At 35.4% G+C, this 26,598-nt stretch overlaps 4 protein-coding genes and 4 pseudogenes across 8 annotated transcripts; 6 read left to right on the top strand and 2 right to left on the bottom strand.

Annotated features, from left to right (window-relative positions):
- The first annotated feature begins 322 nt into the window (after positions 1–322).
- Positions 323–4,217, top strand: LOC104744840 (putative E3 ubiquitin ligase SUD1). Its single transcript, XM_010465949.2, has 9 exons — positions 323–710; positions 985–1,560; positions 1,670–2,137; positions 2,221–2,408; positions 2,489–2,788; positions 2,856–3,007; positions 3,123–3,274; positions 3,356–3,502; positions 3,605–4,217. Exons 1-9 carry the CDS (start codon positions 453–455, stop codon positions 4,010–4,012), a joined length of 2,649 nt encoding a protein of 882 aa, XP_010464251.2. The 5' UTR covers positions 323–452; the 3' UTR covers positions 4,013–4,217.
- Positions 4,218–5,843: 1,626 nt separating this feature from the next.
- On the top strand, positions 5,844–9,170 carry LOC104748053 (putative E3 ubiquitin ligase SUD1; annotated as a pseudogene). The gene is made up of 8 exons (XR_015581794.1): positions 5,844–6,177; positions 6,417–6,980; positions 7,084–7,464; positions 7,548–7,901; positions 7,972–8,123; positions 8,220–8,371; positions 8,451–8,597; positions 8,703–9,170. The product of XR_015581794.1 is annotated as a putative E3 ubiquitin ligase SUD1 (transcript).
- A 450-nt stretch (positions 9,171–9,620) lies between these two features.
- LOC104744839 (aldehyde dehydrogenase 22A1) lies at positions 9,621–13,709 on the top strand. The gene is made up of 14 exons (XM_010465948.3): positions 9,621–9,964; positions 10,063–10,106; positions 10,350–10,454; positions 10,565–10,692; positions 10,795–10,917; positions 11,017–11,170; positions 11,414–11,517; positions 11,601–11,679; positions 11,751–11,846; positions 11,957–12,094; positions 12,430–12,645; positions 12,756–12,947; positions 13,059–13,202; positions 13,288–13,709. Exons 1-14 carry the CDS (start codon positions 9,853–9,855, stop codon positions 13,441–13,443), a joined length of 1,791 nt encoding a protein of 596 aa, XP_010464250.2. The 5' UTR covers positions 9,621–9,852; the 3' UTR covers positions 13,444–13,709.
- Positions 13,710–14,315: 606 nt separating this feature from the next.
- Positions 14,316–15,176, top strand: LOC147926222 (agamous-like MADS-box protein AGL29 pseudogene; annotated as a pseudogene). Its single transcript, XR_015582727.1, has one exon. The product of XR_015582727.1 is annotated as an agamous-like MADS-box protein AGL29 pseudogene (transcript).
- A 1,054-nt stretch (positions 15,177–16,230) lies between these two features.
- On the top strand, positions 16,231–17,138 carry LOC104744838 (agamous-like MADS-box protein AGL29 pseudogene; annotated as a pseudogene). Its single transcript, XR_015581802.1, has one exon. The product of XR_015581802.1 is annotated as an agamous-like MADS-box protein AGL29 pseudogene (transcript).
- A 1,114-nt stretch (positions 17,139–18,252) lies between these two features.
- LOC104748051 (agamous-like MADS-box protein AGL29 pseudogene) lies at positions 18,253–19,084 on the top strand (annotated as a pseudogene). The gene has a single exon (XR_015581801.1). The product of XR_015581801.1 is annotated as an agamous-like MADS-box protein AGL29 pseudogene (transcript).
- Positions 19,085–19,748: 664 nt separating this feature from the next.
- LOC104744837 (peptidyl-prolyl cis-trans isomerase CYP21-4) lies at positions 19,749–22,160 on the bottom strand. The gene is made up of 8 exons (XM_010465946.3): positions 21,941–22,160; positions 21,311–21,499; positions 21,149–21,194; positions 20,984–21,034; positions 20,790–20,875; positions 20,354–20,491; positions 20,103–20,253; positions 19,749–20,018 (listed from the first exon to the last, which is right to left on the bottom strand). The coding sequence occupies exons 2-8, from the start codon at positions 21,460–21,462 to the stop codon at positions 19,932–19,934; spliced, it is 711 nt and encodes a 236-aa protein (XP_010464248.1). The 5' UTR covers positions 21,463–21,499; positions 21,941–22,160; the 3' UTR covers positions 19,749–19,931.
- A 182-nt stretch (positions 22,161–22,342) lies between these two features.
- Positions 22,343–26,297, bottom strand: LOC104744836 (FIP1[III]-like protein). Its single transcript, XM_010465944.2, has 5 exons — positions 25,668–26,297; positions 25,374–25,500; positions 25,181–25,276; positions 23,120–25,099; positions 22,343–22,867 (listed from the first exon to the last, which is right to left on the bottom strand). The coding sequence occupies exons 1-5, from the start codon at positions 26,165–26,167 to the stop codon at positions 22,496–22,498; spliced, it is 3,075 nt and encodes a 1,024-aa protein (XP_010464246.1). The 5' UTR covers positions 26,168–26,297; the 3' UTR covers positions 22,343–22,495.
- Between the last annotated feature and the right edge of the window lie 301 nt (positions 26,298–26,598).

The raw sequence follows: 26,598 nt of genomic DNA, 5'->3' as shown, positions 1-26,598 counted from the left end.
AATATTGTTAAAGTTTTGATTAGGAATTTTTGTATTTGTAGTTCTAAAGTATGTATTACTTTACTAGTACTAAAGACAAAATGGGCTTTGGTGGATTTATTAGAAAAATAAATTTAAAAACATTATTAAAAGAGTTGGAAGTTAGAGTCGCAATTCTGGATTTTAATATTTCATTTTTTAAAAGAGTAAAAATCAAGAACGGATCTTTTTACTCTGGTAAGAAGTTTGACTATACCGTGGTAATTAAATAATAGATGGGAGGGAGTGAGGCAACGTCGAAACGTCACTCTTCTGTACGTAGACTGTAACGCTGTAGCCTTTTGTAGCTGTCAAATAAAAAAGCAACAGAGAGTAATCCAAAACAACTTATTTTTAATTAAACAAAATTAATTAATGTTTGATGTATAATTATTAATTACTTGTTTTAAGGTTTGTATCCATACCACACTACTATGCCATTTTGCCAGAGAGAGGTTTTGCTGCATTTTCCAAAGATGGACGTTTCGCCGGCGATATGCGATCAAAATGTTCCGGCGGAAGACACGGAGGAGAACGAGGAAGATGATGAAGATTTGTGCCGGATTTGTCGATCACCGGAGGAGCCTGGTAACCCATTGAGGTATCCGTGTCTGTGTCGTGGGTCTATCAAATATGTCCACCAAGACTGTCTTCGTCTTTGGTTGAATCGTCGCGGACACAAGAAATGCGAGGTTTTTGCTTACTTTACCTTTTTTCCCAACAACTTTGTTTCTCTATCAAGGGTTTTGACATTGATTGCTGGGTTTTAAGGGTTTTAGCGATTTCTCTCTATTTTTTTTTGTTTTGGTGGGTCTAAAGAAGAATCTCTGATGCAAGGTTTTGACTTGAGCTGATTTTAGGGTTTAACCTTATGTCAGAGTGTGTGGTTTTTAATTTCTACTCTCTGTTGTAGGAAGAATCTTGCAACACATATATGTCTAAAATCCCCTCTGTTTCCACTCTCAGGTTTGTGGGCGTAGCTACTCTTTTGTTCCGGTTTATTCAGAGAATGCTCCGGAGAGGCTTCCTTTTAATGAATTTCTGATTGGAGTGTTATTGAGAGCTGTACGTTACTTGAAACTGATTTTTCCTTGGATTCTTGTGATTCTCTTCAACACCTACTGCTACTCCTTGCATCCTTTGGGCCGAGCATCTTCTGCTGAGTTCCAGAATGGTGTTTGGATGTCTTCCAAGCTCGCTTCTTTCTATTATGGCCTGTTATACAACCTTATGATCGTGTGTTTCATGACCACTGTCACTCTTCATAGGATGGAGGTAGGAGATCTCAATCTCATGAGATTTCCTGATGGGGTTCACGCTGAGAATCTTCTTCACCTACTAGTACTACAAGGACCTATTGGTGAAGTTGTCAAGATCTTAGGGAAATATATGAAGATCCTTTGTGATTGGTATTTTGTGAAACTCATCCGTCTCTTCGGCCAACCTCATGGACTACTACTATTTGTTCCTCAAAATGTGCCACTTCATAATTTTGGAGTTATCCGGAGGCTGCTTTTCTTTATGGATGATGATGCCTTTGCTGTAAGTTCTCATTTTAATTCATCTTTGTACTTCATCAATTCTCTTAACTAGCTTAATAAACATACATAAAGAATGTTTGAGTTACAAGTTCTGTTTGTGTCCCCTATAGGGTCTTGCCATCAGTGTTTATGTGTCTATCCTCTTTGTTCTTCTGCCGTTTTCGATTGGATGGATTGTTTTAGCAACTGTTGGAGGCAGCTACTTACCTGGAAACTCGCCTTTTACTCTTGGTTACATAATTATGCTGTCAACTTCCTTTCCAGCCATAGTCAGGTGGTTTTCCCTCGGATTTCACTTCAGAACAGTGATATTGCCATGTCTCTTGTGGGTTTTCTCAGTAGATGCCTGCAAAAAGCTGTTTTTCATTAAGTATTGCTTCGTCTTGTACTTTAAAATTGGTGTTCTGCCTTGGGTACTTGGATGTTGGCTTGAAATCTGCACCTCCCCTTTGTTTGGAACCACAATGTTCCAGAGGTTTGAGATTCTTTCACAATTCCCAACCATGATGTTCATACGCTGGTGGTCAGGAATCTTTTGTTTGATGATAGCTTTCAGTTACATAGATCTTATCCAGGAGGTAATAGATTTCAGTTGTGTTTCATCCCAACAGAGCCTTACTCTTATATCATATTTTCCCTCATTCTCTTCTTCTTTTGGCAGATCATTCATAAACGAGCCTATTGGTATCTCCTAGATGTCACAGATCCAGACTACAAGATCACCAAACTGAATCTTGAATACACTTTCTTTGTGTTTGCGTCTCATGGGGCCTTGTTGGTGATTTTGTTTCACTTGCCAATGAAAGCAATTACACTTATCAGCCCATCATTTTTCCCTCTTGAGTTATGGTAAGTTTTCTGCGTTTGTTTCCCTCTGAACCTTTTACCTTATATCATTTCTAATTTCTTGTACCTTGAACCAAACACAGGGTCACCGACGAAATGCCTTTTGTTGGTGCATACGTAGTTTATTTCAATCTACTATCATCCGGCACCCATTGGTTAATCGAACTAGTTAATCCAGTTTTCCAACTCATAGTTCACAACTGGCTTATCACTGTTAGTTCTTGGCTTCAGCTAAGTGATTTCTTGCTGGTAGTCCCTCGACCAAGAAGGGAGTTCAATGGTAATCCATGGGTTTTATTGTATTCCATAGCTGAAGGCTCTGTGGTCATTTCGCATAATTCTCAGAATGCTGAAGAAGATATTAAAGACCAAAGAGATGACAGGTAATTAACTGATATAACAAACTTTTAATAAATTATAGAGAATTGTTCTGATAAGTTGCAGTTTTAGGTTTCTGCCGAGGATTGCACTGATGTTGGTTCTAGCTGCTTTGAGTCTGTTCCTCTTTAGTACAGCCTTCATGGCTTTGCCAATTTTGTTGGGGAGAGTATTCTTTGACTCTGTCTCATTCATCAGGATAAGATTTGGAATCAAACATGACGGTGTGTCGTAGTTTCTTCATCTTGTTTCTTATAGACTTTTTCTTCTTCTTCTTCCCCCTCTTCTTTACCTTCTTCTAACCTTTTTAGTTTCTCTTTGGAACTCTCGTGATTGTAGATTTATGTGCTTTTTGGATTGGATGTCATATTCTGCGAAGAATCTATATCAGCACTTGCTTTGTATCTGATCATATTCAGAAGGGAAAAACGAATTTGCTTCTCAGATATATCTTGCTACGGACAAGAAGTGGCCTGTTTTTCTCCATCTGGGTAAGAAAAAACTTCCATTTCCACCAAAACCTCTTGGGAAATATATGACTTCTAAAACCTTTTGCAAACACTGATGAACAGATCTCTTTCATACCGGGATTGCTTGGTCTACTTATCGATCTTATGATCATCATCCCATCACGAGTGCCACTAAATGAATCACCAGTTTACTTCTTGATCCAAGATTGGTTAATTGGGGTAGTGGTGCTTCATATATGGACCTTTCTGGTAAGAAAATCATTAAACGATGATTTAAACAAGGACAGATCGATGTTTTTTTTCTACTGCAGAGCAACTAATGTATTTGCTTTTTCTTCCTTTATCTTATAGACAATGTTCACACCAGTCAGCTGTTTTGCGACTAAGGCATGGCGAGGGAAGTTTGAGAGAATCAGAACCGTGGGAATCAATAGACTTCCTTCAGTGTGGCTGCTTCGAGATGTGATTGGTTCCATCATAAACACACTTCTAACTACACTCTCCATCCCTTACCTGCTTGCCAAGGCTCTGTTCCCGTTGCTTGGATATCCCCAAAGCGTCAACTCAGCCGTTGAACGGTTTATTTGGCCGGCGTTATTGGCTTTGATCACGGTCTGGTTAATGGTGAAGCTAACACGTGATGTCGTTATCTACCTTCACCAATTGGTTTTCAATGAACGGTATCTGGTGGGTGAAAGAGTGGACAATCTGACTGAAGAAGATGTAGAGCAGGGGATAATCATCCATGGAGGAGTATGACCAACAAGGACTCTTTTGCTTTTTGTTCATAGACAAGTCAATATGCATGTTATTATTTATCTTTAGGTTTCTCACTTTGACAGTAATTAGAGGAAACCAAATTTTGAGAGTAGACATATGTTGTATAGTGTCTTTCTTTTGACGAGATAATATGGAATTCTTGTTGACGTACGTCTTTAACGTTTCAATTTTTCTTCCTATCAAACTATGCGTTCTTTTCTAAAAGTTATTTTTAGAGAAAAGTAGTATTAAGAGAAACTGTTATATATGGTAATCACTTAATTAATATCTATACAGATGGAGAAAGGAAATGAGAAAAGTAGTTAGTATGTTAATGGCAAAAGAGAAAAGACTCACTGTTTTTTATTTTTATTTTATAACTAGATTAGGACCACTTGATGCGCCGGTTTAAAAATATTTATTAAAATGAAATTTAAAAGAATATATTAATATTTTTTGTAAATGAAATATATTTTCCAGAAATAAATATATAAATATTCTTAGTTAAAGATAAGTTCTTACTTTAATACACTTATTTATATTTTTATATTTTAAAATTATTATTAGAATTATTACAATAATTTAAAGCTACATTATCAACCATTAATTTTTTTTTCAAACATTAATCATTATGAATATTATTGCAGGAGGTCAAATTCAGGACCAAGCAGGAAGCAGCGGAATAGCTAGTCAGCCAAAGACCAATATTGTCAAATTTCAAAAATATTTCGTAATTTATTCATGTTTTACATGGAGTTAACTCATCAAATTAGAATCCACGTACAATTTTACTAGATGTTTTACCACTAAAAATATGTTCTTACATCCAAAAATATTTTATTGTTAAAGTTTGAATTTTATCACCATCTATAAAGTGATTTTGTGAACAAATTAAACCAATTTTTGTTCATTTACTTTTATTATGATATAATTTCTTTTCACTACTAAAATTTGTTTGTGACAGTTTGTATAACCACTAAAATATTTCTTTAAAATTGTTTACTCGAACAATATTGTGTATGAAAGAAAACAATATCTACACGACTGCAATGAGTTTATGACCAACCCAATAAAATTTGTGAAATGGAAAGATAATTTAATTTGACATAATAAAAAATAAAAATTATAAGCAAGATGATATATCTTAGATAATTTAGAGATATAAATTCTTAAAAAAGAAAGAATAAACAAATATTGATAATTAGTAGATTTCCTTTTTACAATAGGTTTAGAATTTTTACTTTTTAATTTTTAGTTTTTTTTTATAAATATTTTAGTAAAAACATGTCAATACAAGTAACACGTGTCACGATCTTGTTAATGATAACTTTAACATCAAGTTAATTTGACATAATAAAAATAAAAATGAAAAATTGTAAGCAAGATGATATATGATTCTTAGATAATTTAAATATATAAAATATTTAAAAAAAAAATAAACAAATATTGATAGTTAGTAGATTTTTTTTTTACAATAGTTTTAAAACTTTTACTTTTAAAATTTTAGGTTTTTAATGTTTTAGTAATTTTAGAATTAACATGACACATGTCAACATATTTATTGATATAAGTAACACGATCTTATTAATAATTAACTTTCATATCAAACTTTATTAGTATATAATAATAATAAGATATAAACGGACTTTTACTCTGGTAAAAGTGTGACTTTACCGTGGTAATTAATAGATAAAATAGGAACTAGGAAGCAACGTCGAACATCATCCTGTACACTGTAACACTGTAGGCTGCAGCTGTCACAAAAGCAACAGAGGAATCAAAAAAATACTTACAACAACAACAAAAAAAAATTATTAGTATTATTCATATATATATGTATACTCGTTTTAAGGTTTGTTACCACTAGTATGCATTTGCCGCTTTAGGAAGTTGAGAAGAAGAAGAGACTAGAAAGAGAGATAACAAAAGAGGTTTTGCATTTTCCAAAGATGGACGTTTCGCCGGCGATATGCGATCAAAATGTTCCGGCGGAAGACACGGAGGAGAACGAGGAAGATGATGAAGATTTGTGCCGGATTTGTCGATCACCGGAGGAGCCTGGTAACCCATTGAGGTATCCGTGTCTGTGTCGTGGGTCTATCAAGTATGTTCATCAAAATTGTCTTCATCTTTGGCTGAATCGTCGCGGACACAAGAAATGCGAGGTTTTTTGCTTACTTTACCCTTTTTCCAAAAACTTTGTTTTTTTAGGTTTTGAGGTTGTGAGGTTTTAAGGTTTTTACCGATTTCTCTCTATTTCTGTGAGTTAAGAATCTTTGATGCAAGATGTTAACTTGGGCTGATTATAGAGTTTAACGTTATGTCAAAGTGTGTGGTTCTTGATTTTACTCTCTATTTCGGTGGGAATCTTGAAACATATATGTCCCTCTGTTTCCACCCTCAGGTTTGTGGGCGTAGCTATTCTTTTGTTCCGGTTTATTCAGAGAATGCTCCGGAGAGGCTTTCCTTTAACGAATTTGTGACTGGAGTGTTATTGAGAGCTGTACGTTACTTGAAATTGGTTGTTCCTTGGATTCTGGTGATCCTCTTCAACACTTACTGCAATTCTTTACATCCTTTGGGACGAGCATTTGCTGCTGACTTCCAGAATGTTTTTTGGATGTCTCCGAAGTCGGCTTCTTTGTGTGCTGCTCTGCTATACAGCCTTATGATCGTGTGTTTCATGACCATTGTCACTATTCTAAGGATAGAGGTAGGAGATCTCATTCTCATGAGATTTGCTGACAATTTTAACCTACTACTACAACTACAACTACAAGGAGTTATTGGTGAAGTTGTGAAGGTCTTATGCAAATATACGAAGATCCTTTGTGATTGGTATTTTCATAAACTTTTCTATATCTTGGGGCCACCTGGTCGACCAGTACGTTTTCCTCCAAATGCGCCACTTCAAGAATTTGGGGTTATCCGGAGGCTGCTTTTCTTTATGGATGATGATGCCTTTGCTGTAAGTTCCCAGTTTTATGCTTGTTCATCAATTCTCTTCCTTCGTGCATCTTAATAACTATAGTAAAGAATGTTGAGTAACAAGTCCTGTTTATTCCCTTTAGGGTCTTGCCATCAGCGTATATGTGTCTATCCTCTTTGTTCTTCTACCATTTTTGATTGGATGGACTGTATTAGCAACTGTTGGAGGCAGCTATCTATTCGGAAACTCGCCTGTCATTCTTGGATACATAATAATGATGCTGTCAGTTTCCTTCGCTTACTTTGGAATCCTCTTCACTCTTCGTCATTACTCATATCCAGCCATAGTCAGGTGGTTTTCCCTCGGATTTCACTTCATAACAGTGATATTGCCATGTCTCTTGTGGGGTTTCTCAGTAAAAGCCTGCAAAAACCTGTTTTTCGTGATTGTTGGTGATTCTGTTTCACTTGCCAATGAAAGCAATTACACTTATCAGCCCATCATTTCTCTCTCTTGAGTTATGGTAAGTTTTCTGCGTTTGCTTCCCTCTGAACCTTTTACCTTATATATCGTTTCTAATTTCTTGTATCTTGACCAAAAACACAGGGTCACCGAAAAAAATCCTTTTTTTTGGGCATACTCAGTTTATTTTCTCCTAGTGAGATACGGCCTTGAATGGTTAATCAATCTAAGTAAACCAGCTATCCAACTGGTAGTTCACAACTGGATTACAACTGTTAGTTCTTGGCTTCAGCTGAATGATTTCTTGCTGGTAAATCCCCGAGGAGAGAGCTTTCACCGTGGTGATCAGAATGTGAGACCAATGATGGAACCAAGAAGGCCATATGATGTTAATGGAATGTTTCTATTGTATTCCATAGCTGAAGGCTCAGTGGTCATTATGCATGAATATCAGAATACTGAAGACGATGATCAAGACCAAAGAGATAACAGGCAAAGGTAGTTAATAGAAATACACAACATTTTCATAAAATCATTGTGAACTACTCGTGATAAGTTTCACTTTCAGGTTTCTTCCGAGGATTGCATTGATGTTGGTGCTAGCCGCTTTGAGTTTGTTCCTCATGAGCACAGCTTTTATGGCTTTGCCAATTTTGGCTGGAAGAATATTTTCTGACTCCATCTCTTTCATCATGCTAAGATTTGAAGTCAAACATGACGGTTCGTAGTAGTTTTCTTCTTATCTTGCTTTGCTTAGACCTTTTTACTTCTATATGCTACTAAACTTTTAAGTCATTGCAAATCTCGTGGTTGTAGATTTATGTGCTTTTTGGATTGGATGTTATATTCTGCGAAGTATCTATATCAGCAGTTGCTTTGTATCTGATCATATTCAGAAGGGAAGAACCGATTTGCTTCTCAGATATATCTTGATACGGACAAGAAATGGCCTGCTTTTCTCCATCTGGGTAAGAAGAAACTTCCATTTCTACTAAAACCTCTTGGGAAGTATGACTTCTAAAACCTTTTGCAAACTCTGATGAACAGATCTCTTTCATACCGGGATTGCTTGGTCTACTTATCGATCTTATGATCATCATCCCATCACGAGTGCCACTAAATGAATCACCAGTTTACTTCTTGATCCAAGATTGGTTAATTGGGGTATTGGTGCTTCACATATGGACCTTTCTGGTAAGAAAATCATTAAACGATGATTTAAACAAGGACGGATCGATGTTTTTTTCTACTGCAGAGCAACTAATGTATTTGCTTTTTCTTCGTTTTTATTTCTCATAGGCACTGATCACACCAGTCAGCTGTTTTGCGACTAAGGCATGGCGAGGGAAGTTTGAGAGAATCAGAAACGTGGGAATCAATAGACTTCCTTCAATGTGGCTGCTTCGAGATGTGATTGGTTCCATCATAAACACACTCCTAACTACTCTCTCGATCCCTTACCTGCTTGCCAAGGCTCTGTTCCCGTTGCTTGGATATCCCCAAAGCATCAACTCAGCTGTTGAACGGTTTATTTGGCCGGCGTTATTAGCTCTGATAACGGTCTGGTTTATGGCGAAGCTAACACGTGATGTCATTATCTACCTGGAGGTAGGGCACGTGCCCGACACTCAATTTTAATAATTTTTAAATTTATTATAGTACAATTGTTTCACTTAGCTCATTTCGAAAAAGTGCCCCATATGTTGTCATAGATGGAGGGTTCGATCCCTCTTGTCTACATCTTTTTTATTTTATTATTTTTCCCAACCACAAGGGCTTTTCTTTTGTTTGTTCATAGACAAGACAAGTCAATATGTTATCACCTTAGGTTTCTGACTTTAACAGTGATTAGAGGAAACCAAATTTTGAGAGTAGAGACATGTTGTATAGTGTCTTTCTTTTGACGAGCTAAATGGAATTCTTGTTGACATCTTTACACTCTTCTGTTTCGTTCCTTCTGTGCATAGCGAAGGAGTCTAGCTTTGTGAAGCCTAGTTTAATTTGAAACAATATGAACCACTCGGTTCAAATTTTTGATTTAACATTTAAACTCGGTTCAACAAACGCAATTACGCACCAAATATATATCGCGTGTTGATGATTGTTTCGTGTTCATGTTCTTGGCGTGTAGCTTCCAACGTGGAAGCTCGTTTTAATAATAATAACGCAATACTTTTTAAATTAATCTTAATTCTACCTGAAATAACCCTTAAAGTTGCCAAAAATTACACACCCGTACCATTCTCACAGTTCCAGTGGACTCGAGAACCAGAAAACAAACAAAAAAGGCGATTCAAAGCAGAGAATATTATAAAATCCATCTGCTCGTCGTTGATTCCTATTTCCATTTTTCCGATTTGACGGAGACGCCGAGATTTATCCTTCGTCGGCGTTGTCGCGTCGTTGGAATCGCAAAGCCCTAGCCGAGGAATCTTCGAACACTTTAAAAATGCCGTTCTGGTGGCCACTGATCGTTCTCGCCTTCGCTTACGCGATCTGCAAGTTCCTTCTTATGCTTATTCCTCCCAATGTTCCTTCCATTGACGTTGACGCATCCGATGGTATCTTTCCTTTCTTCTAATGGCTTTGTTGCTCAGTTGTTTCAGTACTGCGTGGATGTTTGATTTATTTGTTTTTTTGGAATGAAACTTTGAAACAGTGTTGGCTCATGGGAAAGAGACGGAGGAGAATAGCTTCATCTATGTGAGTTCTTCTATCCTCATTGTTGTTATAAGATTTAAGCTGTTGGTCGTATATATATATTCTCCTATTGTTTTGGTTTAGGACTTAGGTATCAATCTTTCATCTCAGTACTATGAAATTAACTCTGATTTCCATATTTGTTCACTATAGTTGATTTATCATGATAGCTAATTAATTGTTAAATCAGTTGTTCTTGTGAATTAAGCATACTGAATCATAAGTTCTCTGTGACATTGGCTTTAGATTCCTCCGAGAGGAAGGAGCCAACAGTCAGACAAAAAAGTTCAATGCTATGAACCTGCCACAATGAAATATCTGGGATATTTCCCTGCTCTGTCGCCCGCTGAGGTTAGAACTTTTGTTATGTTTAAAAATCTTAATCGAATGGATGTTACGTTACTCAAAGTCATATGTTTCTCTCTAGGCCTGACATGTGATTTACATTTTTGTGTGTTTAGGTGAAGGAGCGAGTAGCACTATCAAGGAAGGCTCAAAAAACATGGGCTCAAAGTAGCTTCAAGGTTAGAAGGCAGTTCCTGCGGATTCTTTTGAAGTACATTATTGAGCATCAAGAGCTTATATGCGAGTAAGGATTTGTTTCTGTGTTACTGAGTGGTTTGATATACAGCTTTTTGCTTTCTCTCGGTACTTTTTATCAAATGATGCTAATATATCACCCGTTATTTAGAGTCTCTTCACGTGATACTGGAAAGACTATGGTAGATGCGTCCCTGGGAGAAATAATGACTACTTGTGAGAAAATTACTTGGCTTCTTTCTGAGGGCGAGCGATGGTTAAAGCCTGAATCTCGGTAATTCCATCATAGCATGTATAAATATCAATATGAATCATAGCTCTTCCTTGATTCTTGCATAGAGATGATTTCAAGTCAAATTTACTTTGTCTGCAGGTCGTCAGGAAGAGCGATGCTTCATAAAGTATCAAGAGTAGAGTTCCATCCCCTTGGTGTCATTGGAGCTATAGTCCCATGGAATTATCCCTTCCACAATATTTTTAATCCTATGCTGGCTGCAGTCTTCTCTGGGAATGGCATTGTTATTAAGGTAAACTGCTAAGTCTTTTTTCTACCTTTATAGCTCGCTGATCTTTTTGATTATATATATTTGCCAAGGCAATGCCATTCATTTGTATTCCATATTTGAATAAGTTAGCATGTTACTGTTTATATGATGTCAACATCGTGAGCAATGCAACCACTGAGAGGAAAATGATTAGAATTCTTCGAAGCATATATCTTTCGTTAGATTTTGTATATGTTTCTGATAGTTGAAACACCTTTTCTGCAGGTTTCAGAACACGCTAGCTGGTCAGGATGCTTTTACTTCCGCATAATCCAGGCAGCTTTAGCTGCTGTTGGAGCACCTGAAAATCTAGTCGATGTGATAACAGGGTCTGTGTATTTTACTTATGCAATTCTCCTTAGCATGCATGTTGGTATTGAGTTGATTTCATCAATTAACACATTCTTTGCAGGTTTTCGGAAACCGGAGAAGCACTTGTCTCGTCTGTTGATAAGATGATATTTGTCGGATCCACAGCTGTTGGCAAGATGGTATAGTCTTCAGACTTGGTTCTTTATTCTAATCAGTTTATTACGAGTTGTTCTTATGCAATATGTTGCAGATAATGAGAAATGCTGCCGAGACATTGACACCTGTCACTCTCGAGCTTGGTGGTAAAGATGCATTTATCATATGTGAAGACGCAGATGTCTCACATGTAAGTGTTCTTTCTGTGTCATGGTACTCTCTTCTGTGCTTTTATGGTTTATTATTGGAAAAAGGAGGGTGTCCCCTTGATAAAACTAATGCTTCTGTTGTACAATTTAGGTTGCACAAGTGGCTGTTAGGGGCACTCTTCAGTCAAGCGGGCAAAACTGTGCGGGTGCTGAAAGATTCTATGTTCACAAAGAAATTTACAGTGCATTCATTAGCCAAGTAAGCAAGATTGTGAAGTCAGTTTCTGCGGTAAGTGCTCTGTGATTAAATAAACGGATAACAAGTGCGTGCCATTTAGTTTGATCCTTATTATAAACAGAAATTCAGGCGGTTTCTGATACTTGTTTGTCTTGTGATTTGTTTGTCATCTTGACTTCAGCCTCTTCATTAGAAATGTCGTAATGGGTTTTGTTTTCACTGTTTCCTACTAGTATATGTAAGCCACATAGAAGGTTAACTGGCATTGTGATATGTGATGCTGAGGAAGTTTGAGTTAACCAAAAATCTATTAGTTCCGGCCACATTAGTCTTCTCTTACTCAAATTTTCTCCTATGTTCTTATTGAAATCCTTCTTTTACATCAGGGTCCTCCTCTAACTGGGAGGTATGACATGGGTGCTATATGTTTGCAAGAGCACTCTGAGCACCTACAGAGCCTTGTAAATGACGCCTTAGACAAAGGAGCAGAAATTGCAGTCCGTGGCAGCTTTGGTCATCTAGGCGAAGATGCAGTCGAACAATATTTCCCTCCAACTGTTCTCATCAATGTAAACCACAACATGAAAATAATGAAAGAAGAGGTATGTGACCTTACCTTCACTGGTTCGTCTTGCTTCTGTTGCTGCATGTTGGTGCATCACACAATGCACACTCTGAGTTCTTAAGATATTTATTAATGTGTGAGAATCAGGCCTTTGGACCAATAATGCCGATCATGCAATTCAGCACCGATGAAGAGGCAATAAAGCTGGCGAATGATTCACGTTATGCACTTGGCTGTGCTGTTTTCTCTGGAAGCAAAAGTCGTGCCAAACTAATCGCTTCTCAGATTCAGTGCGGTGTTGCTGCTATCAATGACTTTGCATCAAACTACATGTGCCAGGTACTCATTACTGGTTTTAGCCTAGGATTTTACCTCTGGAAAAGAGAAAAAAAAGGTTAACCATCATTTCCATGATTAAGCGTAAGACTTTTTCTCTTTTAAATTTTGCAGTCGCTCCCGTTTGGAGGTGTAAAAGATAGTGGGTTTGGAAGGTTTGCTGGTATAGAAGGTCTAAGAGCATGCTGCCTCGTGAAATCCGTGGTTGAAGATAGATTTTGGCCACTCATCAAAACCAAGATTCCAAAACCTATTCAGGCAAGTTTTTTTTTAACAAACACTGAAAATCTAATCTGATCATCTTAATATCTGTTAACATTTCTCTGTGATGGTCATATCACAGTACCCGGTAGCAGAAAACGCGTTTGAATTCCAGGAGGCACTAGTGGAAACACTTTACGGACTCAATATTTGGGACCGGCTAAGATCCCTAATTGATGTCCTCAAGTTCCTTACGGATCAGAGCTCTAACGTGAGCAGAACTAGAAAGAGCCACTGAAGACCAATGACGGAAAACTTGGTGTCCACATAAAAACATTTACTCTTTTACATGCGTCAGCTGAGTTGCTGATATTGCAAGCTAATTTTTGGTTATTTACAGTTATTATTAGTGGTGAGCCTTTTGGGTTTTACATACAAGCCTCAGAAAGACTCGGTTTGGCTCTCGGTTTGGCTGGGAAGGGCGATTTGTGACTTTGTGACTTGTGAAATATTTGAAATGCACTTTTGCTTATAATAGGAAACTGTCATTTTGGTTTCTTCAAATCCTCCATTCATTACTTTAATTTTAATGTATACCTGCAATTGTAAATTAATTGAATATAAATTAATATGAGTTGTAATGCTGTCAAAAAAATAATATATATGAGTTGTAAATAAAATATATATAAAGATGTTTATAATTAATTATATCCAGAAATATTACTATTTTTAAATTCTTTAATATGGCACATTTATTATTATAATACATAAATGTTAATAATTTCTGAAAAAGTTATGTAAGATTTAGTTTTGTCAAACTACTTTAATTTTGTTTGGGTGAAAGTAAACTATTTTGGCACAAAAAGAAATTTCTTTTGTTAACTTGATAACTTTCTCTTGGGTAATTCAAACTACCAATTAATATAAGAGGTCCAATAGTAAAATAATACTAATAATAGTTAATATCTATGGATATGGATTGAATACATAGAAACTATTCAAAGCTCTTAGAAGGTAATGCAAGATATTAAAATGGAGTTACTAAAAATGTATTTATGCAAAAACAAAAATTTACTAAAACTACACATTTATGATGATGAGGTCCAATGACAACTTTCTCCACATTCATTACTATAAATACATAAAGAAGTAAATGAGAAAAAAAATCAATCCTCTTCTTATTTACACATAAACATAGATTACAACCACATCAAAACATTTCACTAAAAAAAAAAAATGGGTAGGAGAAAGATTAAGATGGAGCAAGTGCAAGACACAAACACAAAGCAAGTAACCTTCTCGAAACGCAGGCTGGGTTTGTTCAAGAAAGCGAGTGAGCTTGCGACTCTGTGCAACGCCGAGATTGGTATTGTTGTCTTTTCTCCAGGAAACAAACCTTATTCTTTCGGGAAACCGAATTTTGATTTGATTGCAGAACGGTTCAAGAGTGAATTCGAAGAATCAGATAGCTTTGAAACATCGGGCTATAATAGTAGAGGCAGCAGAGCTAGACAAGATAAAAAGATATGTAAACGCCTCAACTCCATCAACGAAGAAGCTGAAGCTGAGAAGAAACATGGGGAAGATCTTCACATGTGGCTTGAATCTGCTGAAGAAGATAGGTTTAGTAAGCCCATTGAGGAGTTTACTCTTGAGGATCTCAAGGAATTTGAAGCTAAGATGAAAAGAGTGCAAGGTGGCATCCAAATTAACCTTAACAATATGCATGCTTCGTCTTCTTTATTGGTTCTCTCTACTGGTGTTAGCATGCAGTTATGCAAGTGAGAAATCAAAAATAACAAGACCGGTTTGGAGCTTTTCATTTTGTCTTAGTTGTTATCTATTTTATATGATAGAAATGTACCAAAGCGGTTTGGTACAATATTATTGATTGTATCTTCCTCTTGATGATCGATGGGTTGTAAGTTTGTAACTATTGGTTTCTTGCAGAAAATATGATTCATTTTTTAATCTGATTCCTATTTCTAAAAAATTGCTAATGAGAGTAGAAGACTTGTTTTATTTTCTTTATACAGATTTTGTCGATACTTTGAATATTTCTTTTTAACAAAATTAAAAAAAGTACACCAACAATTTAACTACTTCCACTCAAATACACAAAAGTTATTTTGGATGCTTATATATGATCTAATTTGTCTGTTTATTATTATAAACAAGATTTTATTGTATTTCTTTAACAGCCACGATTTGAGAACCTTTTAAGAATTATTTAAGAAGTTAAAAAGAATATTTTAAGAGTTTTCCAAGAGTTTTTGAGGAAATTTGTAGCGTTATAAGAAGAAATTCTTTTTTGGATTTTCAATTTCATTTTAATTCTTTCTCAGATGTATTTTTTATTAAAGAAAAATAAAAGAACGTGAGAGTTAGATAAGCATAATTTTAAAGTTTGTATATCACAACAAAAGATAAAATTAACTTATGTAATTTTTAGGCATCTAAATTTATTGATCGTCAGACAAACTCCTAGCGAATCCACTTGTTGATCTCCAAATGTAATATATATATATATATATATATGAGTTGTAAATGAGATATAAATAGATGTTTATAATTAATTATATCCAAAATATTACTATTTTAATTTTTTAATATGACATATTTATTGTTATAATACATAAATGTAAATAATTTCTGAAAAATTATAAATAGATGTTAATAATTAATTATATCCAGAAATATTACTATTTTAATTTTTAATATGACACATATTTATTGTTATAATACATAAATGTTAATAATTTCTGAAAAAATCATGTAAGATTTATTTTTGTCAAACTACTTTAATTGTGTTTGGGTGAAAGTAAACTATTTTGGTACAAAAAGAAATTTCTTTTGTTAACTTGATAACTTTCTCTTGGGTAATTCAAACTACCAATTAATATAAGAGGTCTAATAGTAAAATAATACTAATAATAGTTAATATCTATGGATATGGATTGAATACATAGAAACTATTCAAAGCTCTTAGAAGGTAATGCAAGATATTAAAATGGAGTTATTAAAAATGTATTTATGCAAAAACAAAAATTTACTAAAACTACACATTTATGATGATGAGGTCCAATGACAACTTTCTCCACATTCATTACTATAAATACATAAAGAAGCAAATGAGAAAAAAAATCAATCCTCTTCTTATTTACACATAAACATAGATTACAACCACATCAAAACATTTCACTAAAAAAAAAAAATGGGTAGGAGAAAGATTAAGATGGAGCAAGTGCAAGACACAAACACAAAGCAAGTAACCTTCTCGAAACGCAGGCTGGGTTTGTTCAAGAAAGCGAGTGAGCTTGCGACTCTGTGCAATGCCGAGATTGGTATTGTTGTCTTTTCTCCAGGAAACAAACCTTATTCCTTCGGGAAACCAAATTTTGATTTGATTGCAGAACGGTTCAAGAGTGAATTCGAAGAATCAGATAGCTTTGAAACATCGGGCTATAATAGTAGAGGCAGCAGAGCTAGACAAGATAAAAAGATATGTAAATGCCTCAACTCCATCAACGAAGAAGCTGAAGCTGAGAAGAAACATGGGGAAGATCTTCACATGTGGCTTGAATCTGCTGAAGAAGATAGGTTTAGTAAGCCCATTGAGGAGTTTACTCTTGAGGATCTCAAGGAATTTGAAGCTAGGATGAAGAGAGTGCAAGGTGGCATCCAAATTAACCTTAATAATATGCATGCTTCGTCTTCTTTATTGGTTCTCTCTACTGATGTTAGCATGTAGTTATGCAAGTGAGGAATCAAAAATAACAAGACCGGTTTGGAGCTTTTCATTTTGTCTTAGTTGTTATCTATTTTATACGATAGAAATGTACCAAAGCGGTTTGATTGTATCTTCCTCTTGATGATCGATGGGTTGTAAGTTTGTAACTTTTGGTTTCTTGCAGAAAATATGATTCATTTTTTTATCTGATTCCTATTTCTAAAAAATTGCTAATGAGAGTAGAAGACTTGTTTTATTTTCTTTATACAGATTTTGCCGATACTTTGAATATTTCTTTTTAACAAAATTAAAAAAAGTACACCAACAATTTAACTATTTCCACTCAAATACACAAAAGTTATTTTGGATGCTTATATATGAACTAATTTGTCTGTTTATTATTATAAACAAGATTTTATTGTATTTCTTTAACAGCCACGATTTGAGAACCTTTTAAGAATTGTTTAAGAAGTTAAAAAGGATATTTTAAGAGTTTTCCAAGAGTTTTTGAGGAAATTTGTAGCGTTATAAGAAGAAATTCTTTTTGGGATTTTCGATTTCATTTTAATTCTTTCTCAGATGTATTTTTTATTAAAGAAAAATAAAAGAACATGAGAGTTAGATAAGTATAATTTTAAAGTTTGTATATCACAACGAAAGATAAAATTAACTTATGTAATTTTTAGGCATCTAAGTTTATTGATCGTCAGACAAACTCCTAGCGAATCCACTTGTTGATCTCCAAATGTAATTAATATATATATATATATATATATATGAGTTGTAAATGAAATATAAATAGATGTTTATAATTAATTATATCCAAAATATTACTATTTTAATTTTTTAATATGACATATTTATTGTTATAATACATAAATGTAAATAATTTCTGAAAAATTATAAATAGATGTTAATAATTAATTATATCCAGAAATATTACTATTTTAATTTTTAATATGACACATATTTATTGTTATAATACATAAATGTTAATAATTTCTGAAAAAATCATGTAAGATTTATTTTTGTCAAACTACTTTAATTGTGTTTGGGTGAAAGTAAACTATTTTGGTACAAAAATAAATTTCTTTTGTTAACTTGATAATTTTCTCTTGGGTAATTCAAGCTACCAATTAATAAGAGCTGCAATAGTAAAATAATACTAATAATAGTTAATATCTATGGATATGGATTGAATACATAAAAACTATTCAAAGCTTCATAAGGTAATGCAAGATTTTCAAAATGGAGTTACTAAAAATGTATTAATGCAAAAACAATAATTTACTAAAACTACACATATATTATGATGAGGCCCAATGACAACTTTCTCCACATTCATTCCTATAAATACATAAAGAAATACATGAGAAAAAACCAATCTTCTTCTCATTTACATAAACATAGATAACAACCATAGCAAAACATTTCACTTAAAAAAAAAAATGGGTAGGAGAAAGATTAAGATGGAGCAAGTGCAAGACACAAACACAAAGCAAGTAACCTTCTCGAAACGTAGACTGGGTTTGTTCAAGAAGGCGAGTGAGCTTGCGACTCTGTGCAACGCCGAGATTGGTATTGTTGTCTTTTCTCCAGGAAACAAACCTTATTCCTTCGGGAAACCGAATTTTGATTTGATTGCAGAACGGTTCAAGAGTGAATTCGAAGAATCGGATAGCTTTGAAACATCGAGCTATACTAGTAGAGGCAGCAGAGCTAGACAAGATAAGAAAATATGTAAACGCCTCAACTCCATCAACGAAGAAGCTGAAGCTGAGAAGAAACATGGGGAAGATCTTCACATGTGGCTTGAATCTGCTGAAGAAGATAGGTTTAATAAGCCCATTGAGGAGTTTACTCTTGAGGAGCTCAAGGAATTTGAAGCTAAGATGAAGAGAGTGCAAGGTGGCATCCAAATTAACCGTGATAATATGCAGGCTTCGTCTTCTCTATTGGTTCTCTGTAATGATGTTAGCATGCAGTTATGCAAGTGAGGAATCAAAAATAACAAGACCGGTTTGGAGCTCTCATTTTGTCTTAGTCGTTATCTATTTTATATGATAGAAATGTACCAAAGCGGTTTGGTACAATATTATTGATTGTATCTTCCTCTTGATGATCGATGGGTTGTAAGTTTGTAATTTTTGGTTTCTTGCAGAATATGTGAATCTTTTTTTAATCTATTCACAAAAGATTATTTCCAAAATTCCTATTTTTAAAAAATTGCTAATGAGAGTAGAAGACTTGTTTTCTTTTCTTTATACAGATTTTGTCTATACTTTGAATATTTCTTTTTAACAACATTAAAAAAGTACACCAACAATTTAACTACTTCCACTCAAATACACAAAAGTTATTTTGGATGCTTATATGAACTAATTTGTCTGTTTATTAGTATTATAAACACGATTTTATATTATATTTCTTTAACATCCACAATTTGAGAACTTTTTAAGAATTGTTTAAGAAGTTAAAAAGAATATTTTAAAACTTTTTCAAGAGTTTTTGAGGAACTTTGTAGCGTTAGTGGTTACTACCACCACCGATAGACATAACGTTGCTTCCAGTGGAATATCAGATCAACCTCAGCCGAACTGGATTTGTACAGATTCAGCCCACAGATCTCCATCTCTTGATAGATGCTAACTACCGTGAACAAACCCTCCTAAAACCTCAAAGAGAAGACTACATAGTATAAATTTTCTTTTTCAAAAAAAAAAAAAACTTTGTAGCGTTATAAAAAAAAATCTTTAGAGAGTTAGATAAGTATAATTTTAGAGTTTGTAAATCACAACGAAAGATAAAATCAACTTATATAATTTTTAGGCATCTAAATTTGTGTTGTTGTAATGCATAAGGAGAGAAGCATATCAAACAAAAGATTCTATTTCCTCGAGAAAGATCAAATAAAATTACAAAAACAAGAATAAACTGTAAAATAGAAAGAAAAGAGAGAAACCTCAAAAAGAGGGTTTATACAAACAGTGAGTATGAAGAAAAAGATTTGGCGTGGGCCTCATTTACAGAGGAAGGAAGGAATAGAGATTTTCATTTCATATCTCTCGTTTCAGTACAACGCCAGTGATCCCTATTGGCGATTTCGGTTGGTAATGCTCATCCGTATCCACTTCTTCGATCTCCTGTAATGATATAACTGAATCGTTAATACATGAAACATACCATAAAACTGAAAAGAGAGTGTGGTTCGTTCGGTTGGATCAAACCTGTACTACATCCTCTCCCTTAAGGACTCTTCCGAACACTATAAGCTGATCATTCAGATCCGGGATTGGCGCCGTTGTGATCAGAAGCTCAAAATCCTTGTTGTTCCCTTTTGTTTTTGGTGTCCCCAACATGAATGCCTCATGTTTTGGGCTGAATAACAAGAGAACATACAGATAGGTTTAAACTTTAAATCAACGAGAGATGATGAATGTACAATGAAAATCCAAAAAGCAGAGCACAAGCAAGTTACCCTGTGTGAAGGCGACCACGGAGTTTTCCTTTAGCTGTCCATTCTTCTACAGGTATAGAGCTCGGCGAGTGACCAGCTTGTACCAAGTAGTTTTTTATAACCCGATGAAACGGCATTCCCTTGAAGTGATCTTTTTGACTGCAAACAATACACAACAAATAAGTTCTACTATCATATTAAGCTGTAATAGCGTCAAATAGTGATTCAGCCTTTTTCTCTTTTATGAGGTTTCATATTCTAAACTCCAAGAAGGGTACAACAGGAGCCAAGGGTTAAAAATCAATCAATGAAGAAACTAGCGTTACTAAGATCCTATCAAGCTACAAGTAATACTCCTACTTAAGAACAAAGTCATGGCCTGGCTTAATCAAATCCCTAAACTTTTCGTTATCTATCATCAAGCTTAAAATGATATCAAATGAACTCTGATACTAACCATAGATCGAGAAACTTGTCCACAACTTTAGGGGAACCTTCTTTGAAGAGTTCAACAGTTATAAGTCCTTTTGATGTGTTTATATCCTACAAGAGATAAGAAAATATAGAAGCAAGTTACATCAAGATTCTACTTCCAAATACTGATGAAACAGATCATAATAAGACCATGATGAGATAGATATATGAACTTACAGCATAACCAGGAAGGTCATAACTCTTTTGCTCCGATGCAGCATTTGTGTCCTGAAGCACAAAGCAAAGCCAGATCACATATGTAAAATATCAAAAACTCAAAAACCTAAGCGCTCGGAAGTTCACCAGAATTGACAAAAAAAAAAAACTTATCAAAAAGGGTACCTCAAATCTCTGACTCTGAGTTTCATGTTCAATTGTGTTTCTTGTCCTGGGGAGATAAACGAATAATATCACTTTTTCTAGCTATGCATATAGTAAAAAAGAGACACCTGGGATAACAGAAGTAATGAAAAGCAGTAGTAAAGTTCAGAGATGGAAACAAACCTTTGGGACCAATGTCGATAAGTTGTGACCAAGGACAGTATGACTACAGCGACTACAAGATTACACACAATAATAGTTGAAATACTAATGCGACTAGGAGTCTTCTTCTTCTTGCTTTGATTTAAAAGAGCTTGAGGTTTTATCCTCGCCATTGCAGCAACTTATGTTCGCAGCAATACAACTTGGTCTCTGCAAACCATAAAAATCAGCGGTAAGTATCAACCAATCCAGGAAAAATAACAAAAAAAAGTAAGCACTACACCAAAAAAATTCCAGATTCGTATCTATCTAGTCTACAATTCAATTTCAAGTTGGTAAAAATCAAAAACTGCGTAAAGATTTAACTCAAAGAAACCCTAATACTCTGCGTAAAGATTTCAGAAGCTTTGAAAGGGTCTCCTCTCTCAACCAGTAACTTCCAGATCCAGTAATTTATTAGTTCTAAAATCAAAATCGAAATAAATTTAACAAATAATATTCTAAGCAGCTTATCATGTTCTAATCAGATAATAAAACGGATCTTTCTATTGAAAGAAAGACTTTGAAAGTAAAAAAAAAAAAAAAAAATCATATGAAATTGGAAGGACCTTTGATTGGGTTCGAAATTGGAAATAGAAAAAAAAAACGCACCTGGGAAGTTAGAAAATAAAAGAAGAGCTCTACGCGAGAGAGAGAGAGAGAGAGAGGAATCGTGACTTTAAAATAGGTCCTCGTTTCGTTCGTCGATGGAAACTGGTTTGAATTCTCTTCTCTTCTCCTCCTCCTCTCTTGTTTTTGTTTTTGTTTTTGGACAGAGACGCTTCAGATCAGCCGCGTGTTATCCGACGGCTACGAAAATTATTCCCAAATTAAAAAAAAAAAACAAAAGAAAAGTCGAAAATTTTGAAGTCAGTTCGGTTCGGTCTGGTTTATTCTCTTACCCACTGGTTATGTTCTAGTTTGTTATCATACGCTCTAATTGTCTTCGGTTTATAATATGAATGCATTGGTCAAAAGTCAAATCTTCTAGTTAAAACTTTATAATAGTCAAAATTCAAAAAAAGATCACTTAAAATCCAAAAACCACGTCACACAGCCAATTGTTCGGTTTTGTGACTTTTTGTTAGATCAACCACTTTTTAGTTGATCGGTTTATACATAACCTACCATCAATTAACCGCTACTGTGTTAACCTATTATCTTTTTTTAACTTGCTGCACACCATCGCCTCTTTCTAGCCGGTCTTTGTTGATTAGTAGTAACAACATTGGTTTTAGCTCTCGGTTCGGTTTGAGATTCGAATGTGGCTTCTAACGTCTTTGCCATTTTGGTATCCTTGAACCTCTCTCTCCGTTTCTCCATTTTCTTCAGACTCTCTTGTATTCGCTCGTTGTCTATTTCAACAACTTTCACGTTCGTCTCTCCTTCTATGATCTCGCCTTCTTCTTTATCATTTGTATCTCCAACTCGCACAGCTTTCTCTTCACTTCTGCAGATCAACTTTCCTGATTTCTGACCATCTTGTTGTTTTATTGTGTCTTGGCCATTGGAGAATCCTCTTTTTGATTGGTTAGAGCGCTGAAACACACACACAAATTACACATGAGAAGGCTTATGTTCTTCATGTACACTATATGATGGCAGATCGTAGTAACAAAAAAAAAAAATCAAGTAAAGAAGGCAGACCACATTAAACAGAAAGAAAAGCCAAAAGCATGTATGAGTGAAATTATAACTGGAAGGAGAGTGAAATCTTATTTAATCTGGAAAACTGAAAGGCGCTTATACTAACTAAATCTAGGTTTAAAAGCATATAGATTTCATCTTTACCTTTCCTTGCCTACCAGCTAAGTCAACCGGATCCTGACGTTTGATGAAAGCATGCCCATCTCCTCCCCTCAGCCTTTTGGATCTATGATGTCTTTCATCAATTTCATGAATATGGCTCTTATCGTATCCAGACCTTTGTTTGATAGCCATTCGATTATGTGTTGGTATTCTTACGTCGCGGAGTAATATCTCATCAGTATATGATGGATGCTCACAATGAGTAACTTCTATCACTGAACATCGAGTGTCATCTGCCAAGTTATATCTGCCTCTATCAGGACCAACCCAATCATCAGCATACTTTAGTCTATCTTTTACGCTCACATTATCCCTACGACCACGACTCTGCGTCCAACCATCTCTCGGTGCAGCCTTATGAAACTGGTCATTCTGGCTGTCATATGCCTCAACTGTTCTGAAGTCTCTGGTATCATCTCTCCGAAAGTTACCTTTTGCTTCATTTGTGTACCAAGAATCTCTCAAAGATAAAGACGGTGAGGGCCAAGCATCTCGGGTTCTGCACTTATAGCCATCTTCCTCTGAAACAAATCTATCAAGATGCCAGTCATGAGTGTAATAGTGTCTTTTCTCTATTTCAGATAATTCCTCATGTCTTTTATACCCTTGAAATTCTCTCCTTTCCACTTCAGCAAAATAACGCATCTCCCTGTCAAATGAAATTCTACTTTCTGCCCTGTGACATCCATCTTCATATCTATGACGATGCAGATTATAATCGTAATCAGCCCTTCTTCTGCAGTGAAGATCATTCTCGCGATCCTGTTCGAGGTTATGGATTGCATATGCAGAAGAGTACTCTGACCGGTACCTATAGTCCATGTCAGTAATTGGGAAACAGTCCTCATAATAAGGTTCTCTTAGCCAATCATACCCGTTTCTTTGTTTGTTGTTCTCGTAGGCTCGGACAGGACTTCTTTCATGACCATATTTTCTTTCCCAATGATGCCAACCATATCGATCATCCTCTTCTTTATAACTTGATCTAGAATTTCTCTGATTAAGATCCAAGGGTGAATGTGAGGTATACTCTTTAAGATGCGCCTCACAGTTGTAACTATTAGAATGATCAAAACCTCGACCCAGTGATGATTCTTTGTTGTTGCTGCGCCAACCAAACCTCTGCTCTCTCTGCCGAGCATGATCCACAGATGGATACAATCTATCATGACGTTTTTCTCTTTTTGAGTAATGAAAGCCTTTACCTTCAGTCTCATCCCTTTCTAATGTAATACGTGGTCCATTCTGCCAGTTTTTGTTTGAATCACGATAGAAACTTTCATGTCGAGAACGAACATTTCTGCCACAACTTGGATCTGGTGTAGGCGATGCATCCTTCACAGTTCTGTGTTTTATTCTCCCATGTACAGCATAGCCAGCTCTTCCACAGTGCTTTTCGCTTGAGTCTTCGTGAGATCTTTCGCGTCTGGAATGCATTGTACCATTCCTTTCCTTTCTTTCGATACTAAGTGCTTCATGTTCTGCAAGTCTAGCTTGTCGTGGTGGGGTACTGACTTCACGTTGGTCATCAGTAGCACTGTCTTTCAATGACTCTGTTTCGTAATCATCAGATTCATCATTATTACCAACAGAACAGGAAGAGGTAGGGCTCAAACGAATGCGATCTCCAAGAGATGATTCCCTCTCCACTGAGGATGAATCCGCCTCATCAGAACTGCAAAAACTCTCTTCTTTCTCATCCTCAACCATTTCCTTATCAGAAGGTGTTGTTACTTCCTTCCTGCAGCAATTTTCTGTTGGAGGAGATTGCTCGCCATTGAAACTTCCAGTGTTTTCATCTTGACACCCCTCAAAAGCTTCATCTTTTGGAGAATCATCGACTGAATTCAAATCCTTCCCACTATTTGAATGTGAATCCTCACTTCTAGATGCTTCATTTGATGTTATGTTGAGAGACCTTGATTTTTCAGGTGTCTCCTCAACATCATTAGTAACTGGGATCTGTGTTTCATACATTTAATCAGCAATGGAAGATAAGGAAAGCAAAAATAACAACAAACCAAGTTTTAATCAATCTCTGACCTGTATCACTACATCAGGGTCTGAATCACGTGGACGACGCAAATCTGCAGAAGGTATTCGCTCAAAAGTTCCACCTCCAACCTCAATAGCTCTTCCCTTCAGTTAAATAGGAAAAAGTAACTCATTAAGTTCAAACCAAAATACTCCCTTGCCACAATGATAAGAAAACAAGAACGAAAACATGTTAACTCACCAACGGTTTACAGTAATCTTTCCAACTTTGCTCGTTAAGCCCAAAATTAAAGAAGTCACTGATATCCATACCATGATTCCTCCATGGCTTAGTCTCCAACAGATCCAAATTTACATCAAAAGGTGTCCTGAGCATAAGAGAAACACACATCACAATGCATATCATGTATCTTCAAACACATTAACCATTGTTCATTCCAAATCACATTAAATAAACCTAAACACACACATTTGATTATATCTAAACCAACAGATTCACCAATCAGATATTATGATAATCACCAATGTAACTAACCTGGACCAATTGTTAGAGAAACTACTATATCCATACTGAGACATTCCTAAAGAAGGATCGGTGCAAGCTGAAGCGTATCCAGTCCACGGTCTCTGAAAGGAGCAAGCTTTGGAAGCTTCGACGGCACCAGCACAAGCATCAGCTTTAGAATCGTCGTCGTCTTGCAGGACTATTTTCAAATCATCGTCACTATCACTGTCACTATACTCCGACTCTTCTTCATTCGCCTCGCTCAGATTCACAGCACAAGCTTCGTCGTCGTCGTCACACGGACTCGAATCATCAGCCACCACACCCAATTTCTTGATTTCACCTTCCGAATCAGGCTTTAATGACCCTTCCAAACCATTATCCTTGCCGGAATCCGTCGCACACTCCGATTCTTCAGACGATTTTACGAATCCTGCATCGCCGCCGGAGAAAGTATCACTCCCCTTCTTCCCCAGATGAACCTTGTCATCAACGTACAACTCACCAAAATCGTCATCAGTAGAATCCATTTGGAACAAAAAAACTCGATGAACAATCCAAGTTTCACTGGTTTGTTGGCTATCTCTATCTACTCCATAACGCGAGAGTACACTTGAGTTGCATAAACCCCAAACAGATTTGGGAGTGACACAGATAACGCCTTAAACCCTAACACGATTAAATTAATTCTTAGTTTTTTTTTTTTCTGTTTTTTGTCAATTTTTAATTCATAGTTTTTATTTCCTATTATTTAAAAATATATTAACATATATATTATTTTTATGTTACACAAAACATGAGATCATACAGTGCTTATATATATTAAATAATGTAAAAAAAAAAGGTTATGACAAAAACAAAATTAAATTCGTATATAAGATTTCTAATAATAGTTATATATTATGATATTACCTATTTGGCTATTTTTGTAGTCACTTAAGTGTATTTGTATAATAATTCC

The sequence above is a fragment of the Camelina sativa genome, chromosome 15 (assembly GCF_030686135.1).
Source record: "Camelina sativa cultivar CO46 ecotype springtype chromosome 15, ASM3068613v1".
In the NCBI taxonomy this organism is placed as follows: Eukaryota; Viridiplantae; Streptophyta; class Magnoliopsida; order Brassicales; family Brassicaceae; genus Camelina; species Camelina sativa.
The sequence above is the reverse complement of the archived record's forward strand: the minus strand, read 5'-3'. Positions and strand labels throughout refer to the sequence as shown.

What these genes read in the sequence shown, in the direction of transcription:
- LOC104744836 (XM_010465944.2), bottom strand. Translation starts at nt 26,167, where the DNA reads ATGGATTCTACTGATGACGATTTTGGTGAGTTGTACGTTGATGACAAG. An exon ending in TTCTCTAACAATTGGTCCAG is followed by an intron (nt 25,501 to 25,667) that starts GTTAGTTACATT and finishes TCTTATGCTCAG; the next exon opens with GACACCTTTTGATGTAAATT. An exon ending in TAGCTGGTAGGCAAGGAAAG is followed by an intron (nt 22,868 to 23,119) that starts GTAAAGATGAAA and finishes TGTGTGTTTCAG; the next exon opens with CGCTCTAACCAATCAAAAAG.
- LOC104744839 (XM_010465948.3), top strand. Translation starts at nt 9,853, where the DNA reads ATGCCGTTCTGGTGGCCACTGATCGTTCTCGCCTTCGCTTACGCGATC. An exon ending in CATCAAGAGCTTATATGCGA is followed by an intron (nt 10,693 to 10,794) that starts GTAAGGATTTGT and finishes CCCGTTATTTAG; the next exon opens with AGTCTCTTCACGTGATACTG. An exon ending in AGATTCCAAAACCTATTCAG is followed by an intron (nt 13,203 to 13,287) that starts GCAAGTTTTTTT and finishes GTCATATCACAG; the next exon opens with TACCCGGTAGCAGAAAACGC.
- LOC104744840 (XM_010465949.2), top strand. Translation starts at nt 453, where the DNA reads ATGCCATTTTGCCAGAGAGAGGTTTTGCTGCATTTTCCAAAGATGGAC. An exon ending in GCCTGTTTTTCTCCATCTGG is followed by an intron (nt 3,275 to 3,355) that starts GTAAGAAAAAAC and finishes ACTGATGAACAG; the next exon opens with ATCTCTTTCATACCGGGATT. An exon ending in TTCATATATGGACCTTTCTG is followed by an intron (nt 3,503 to 3,604) that starts GTAAGAAAATCA and finishes TTTATCTTATAG; the next exon opens with ACAATGTTCACACCAGTCAG.
- LOC104744837 (XM_010465946.3), bottom strand. Translation starts at nt 21,462, where the DNA reads ATGGCGAGGATAAAACCTCAAGCTCTTTTAAATCAAAGCAAGAAGAAG. An exon ending in TATCGACATTGGTCCCAAAG is followed by an intron (nt 21,195 to 21,310) that starts GTTTGTTTCCAT and finishes TTATCTCCCCAG; the next exon opens with GACAAGAAACACAATTGAAC. An exon ending in ATGACCTTCCTGGTTATGCT is followed by an intron (nt 20,876 to 20,983) that starts GTAAGTTCATAT and finishes TATCTCTTGTAG; the next exon opens with GATATAAACACATCAAAAGG.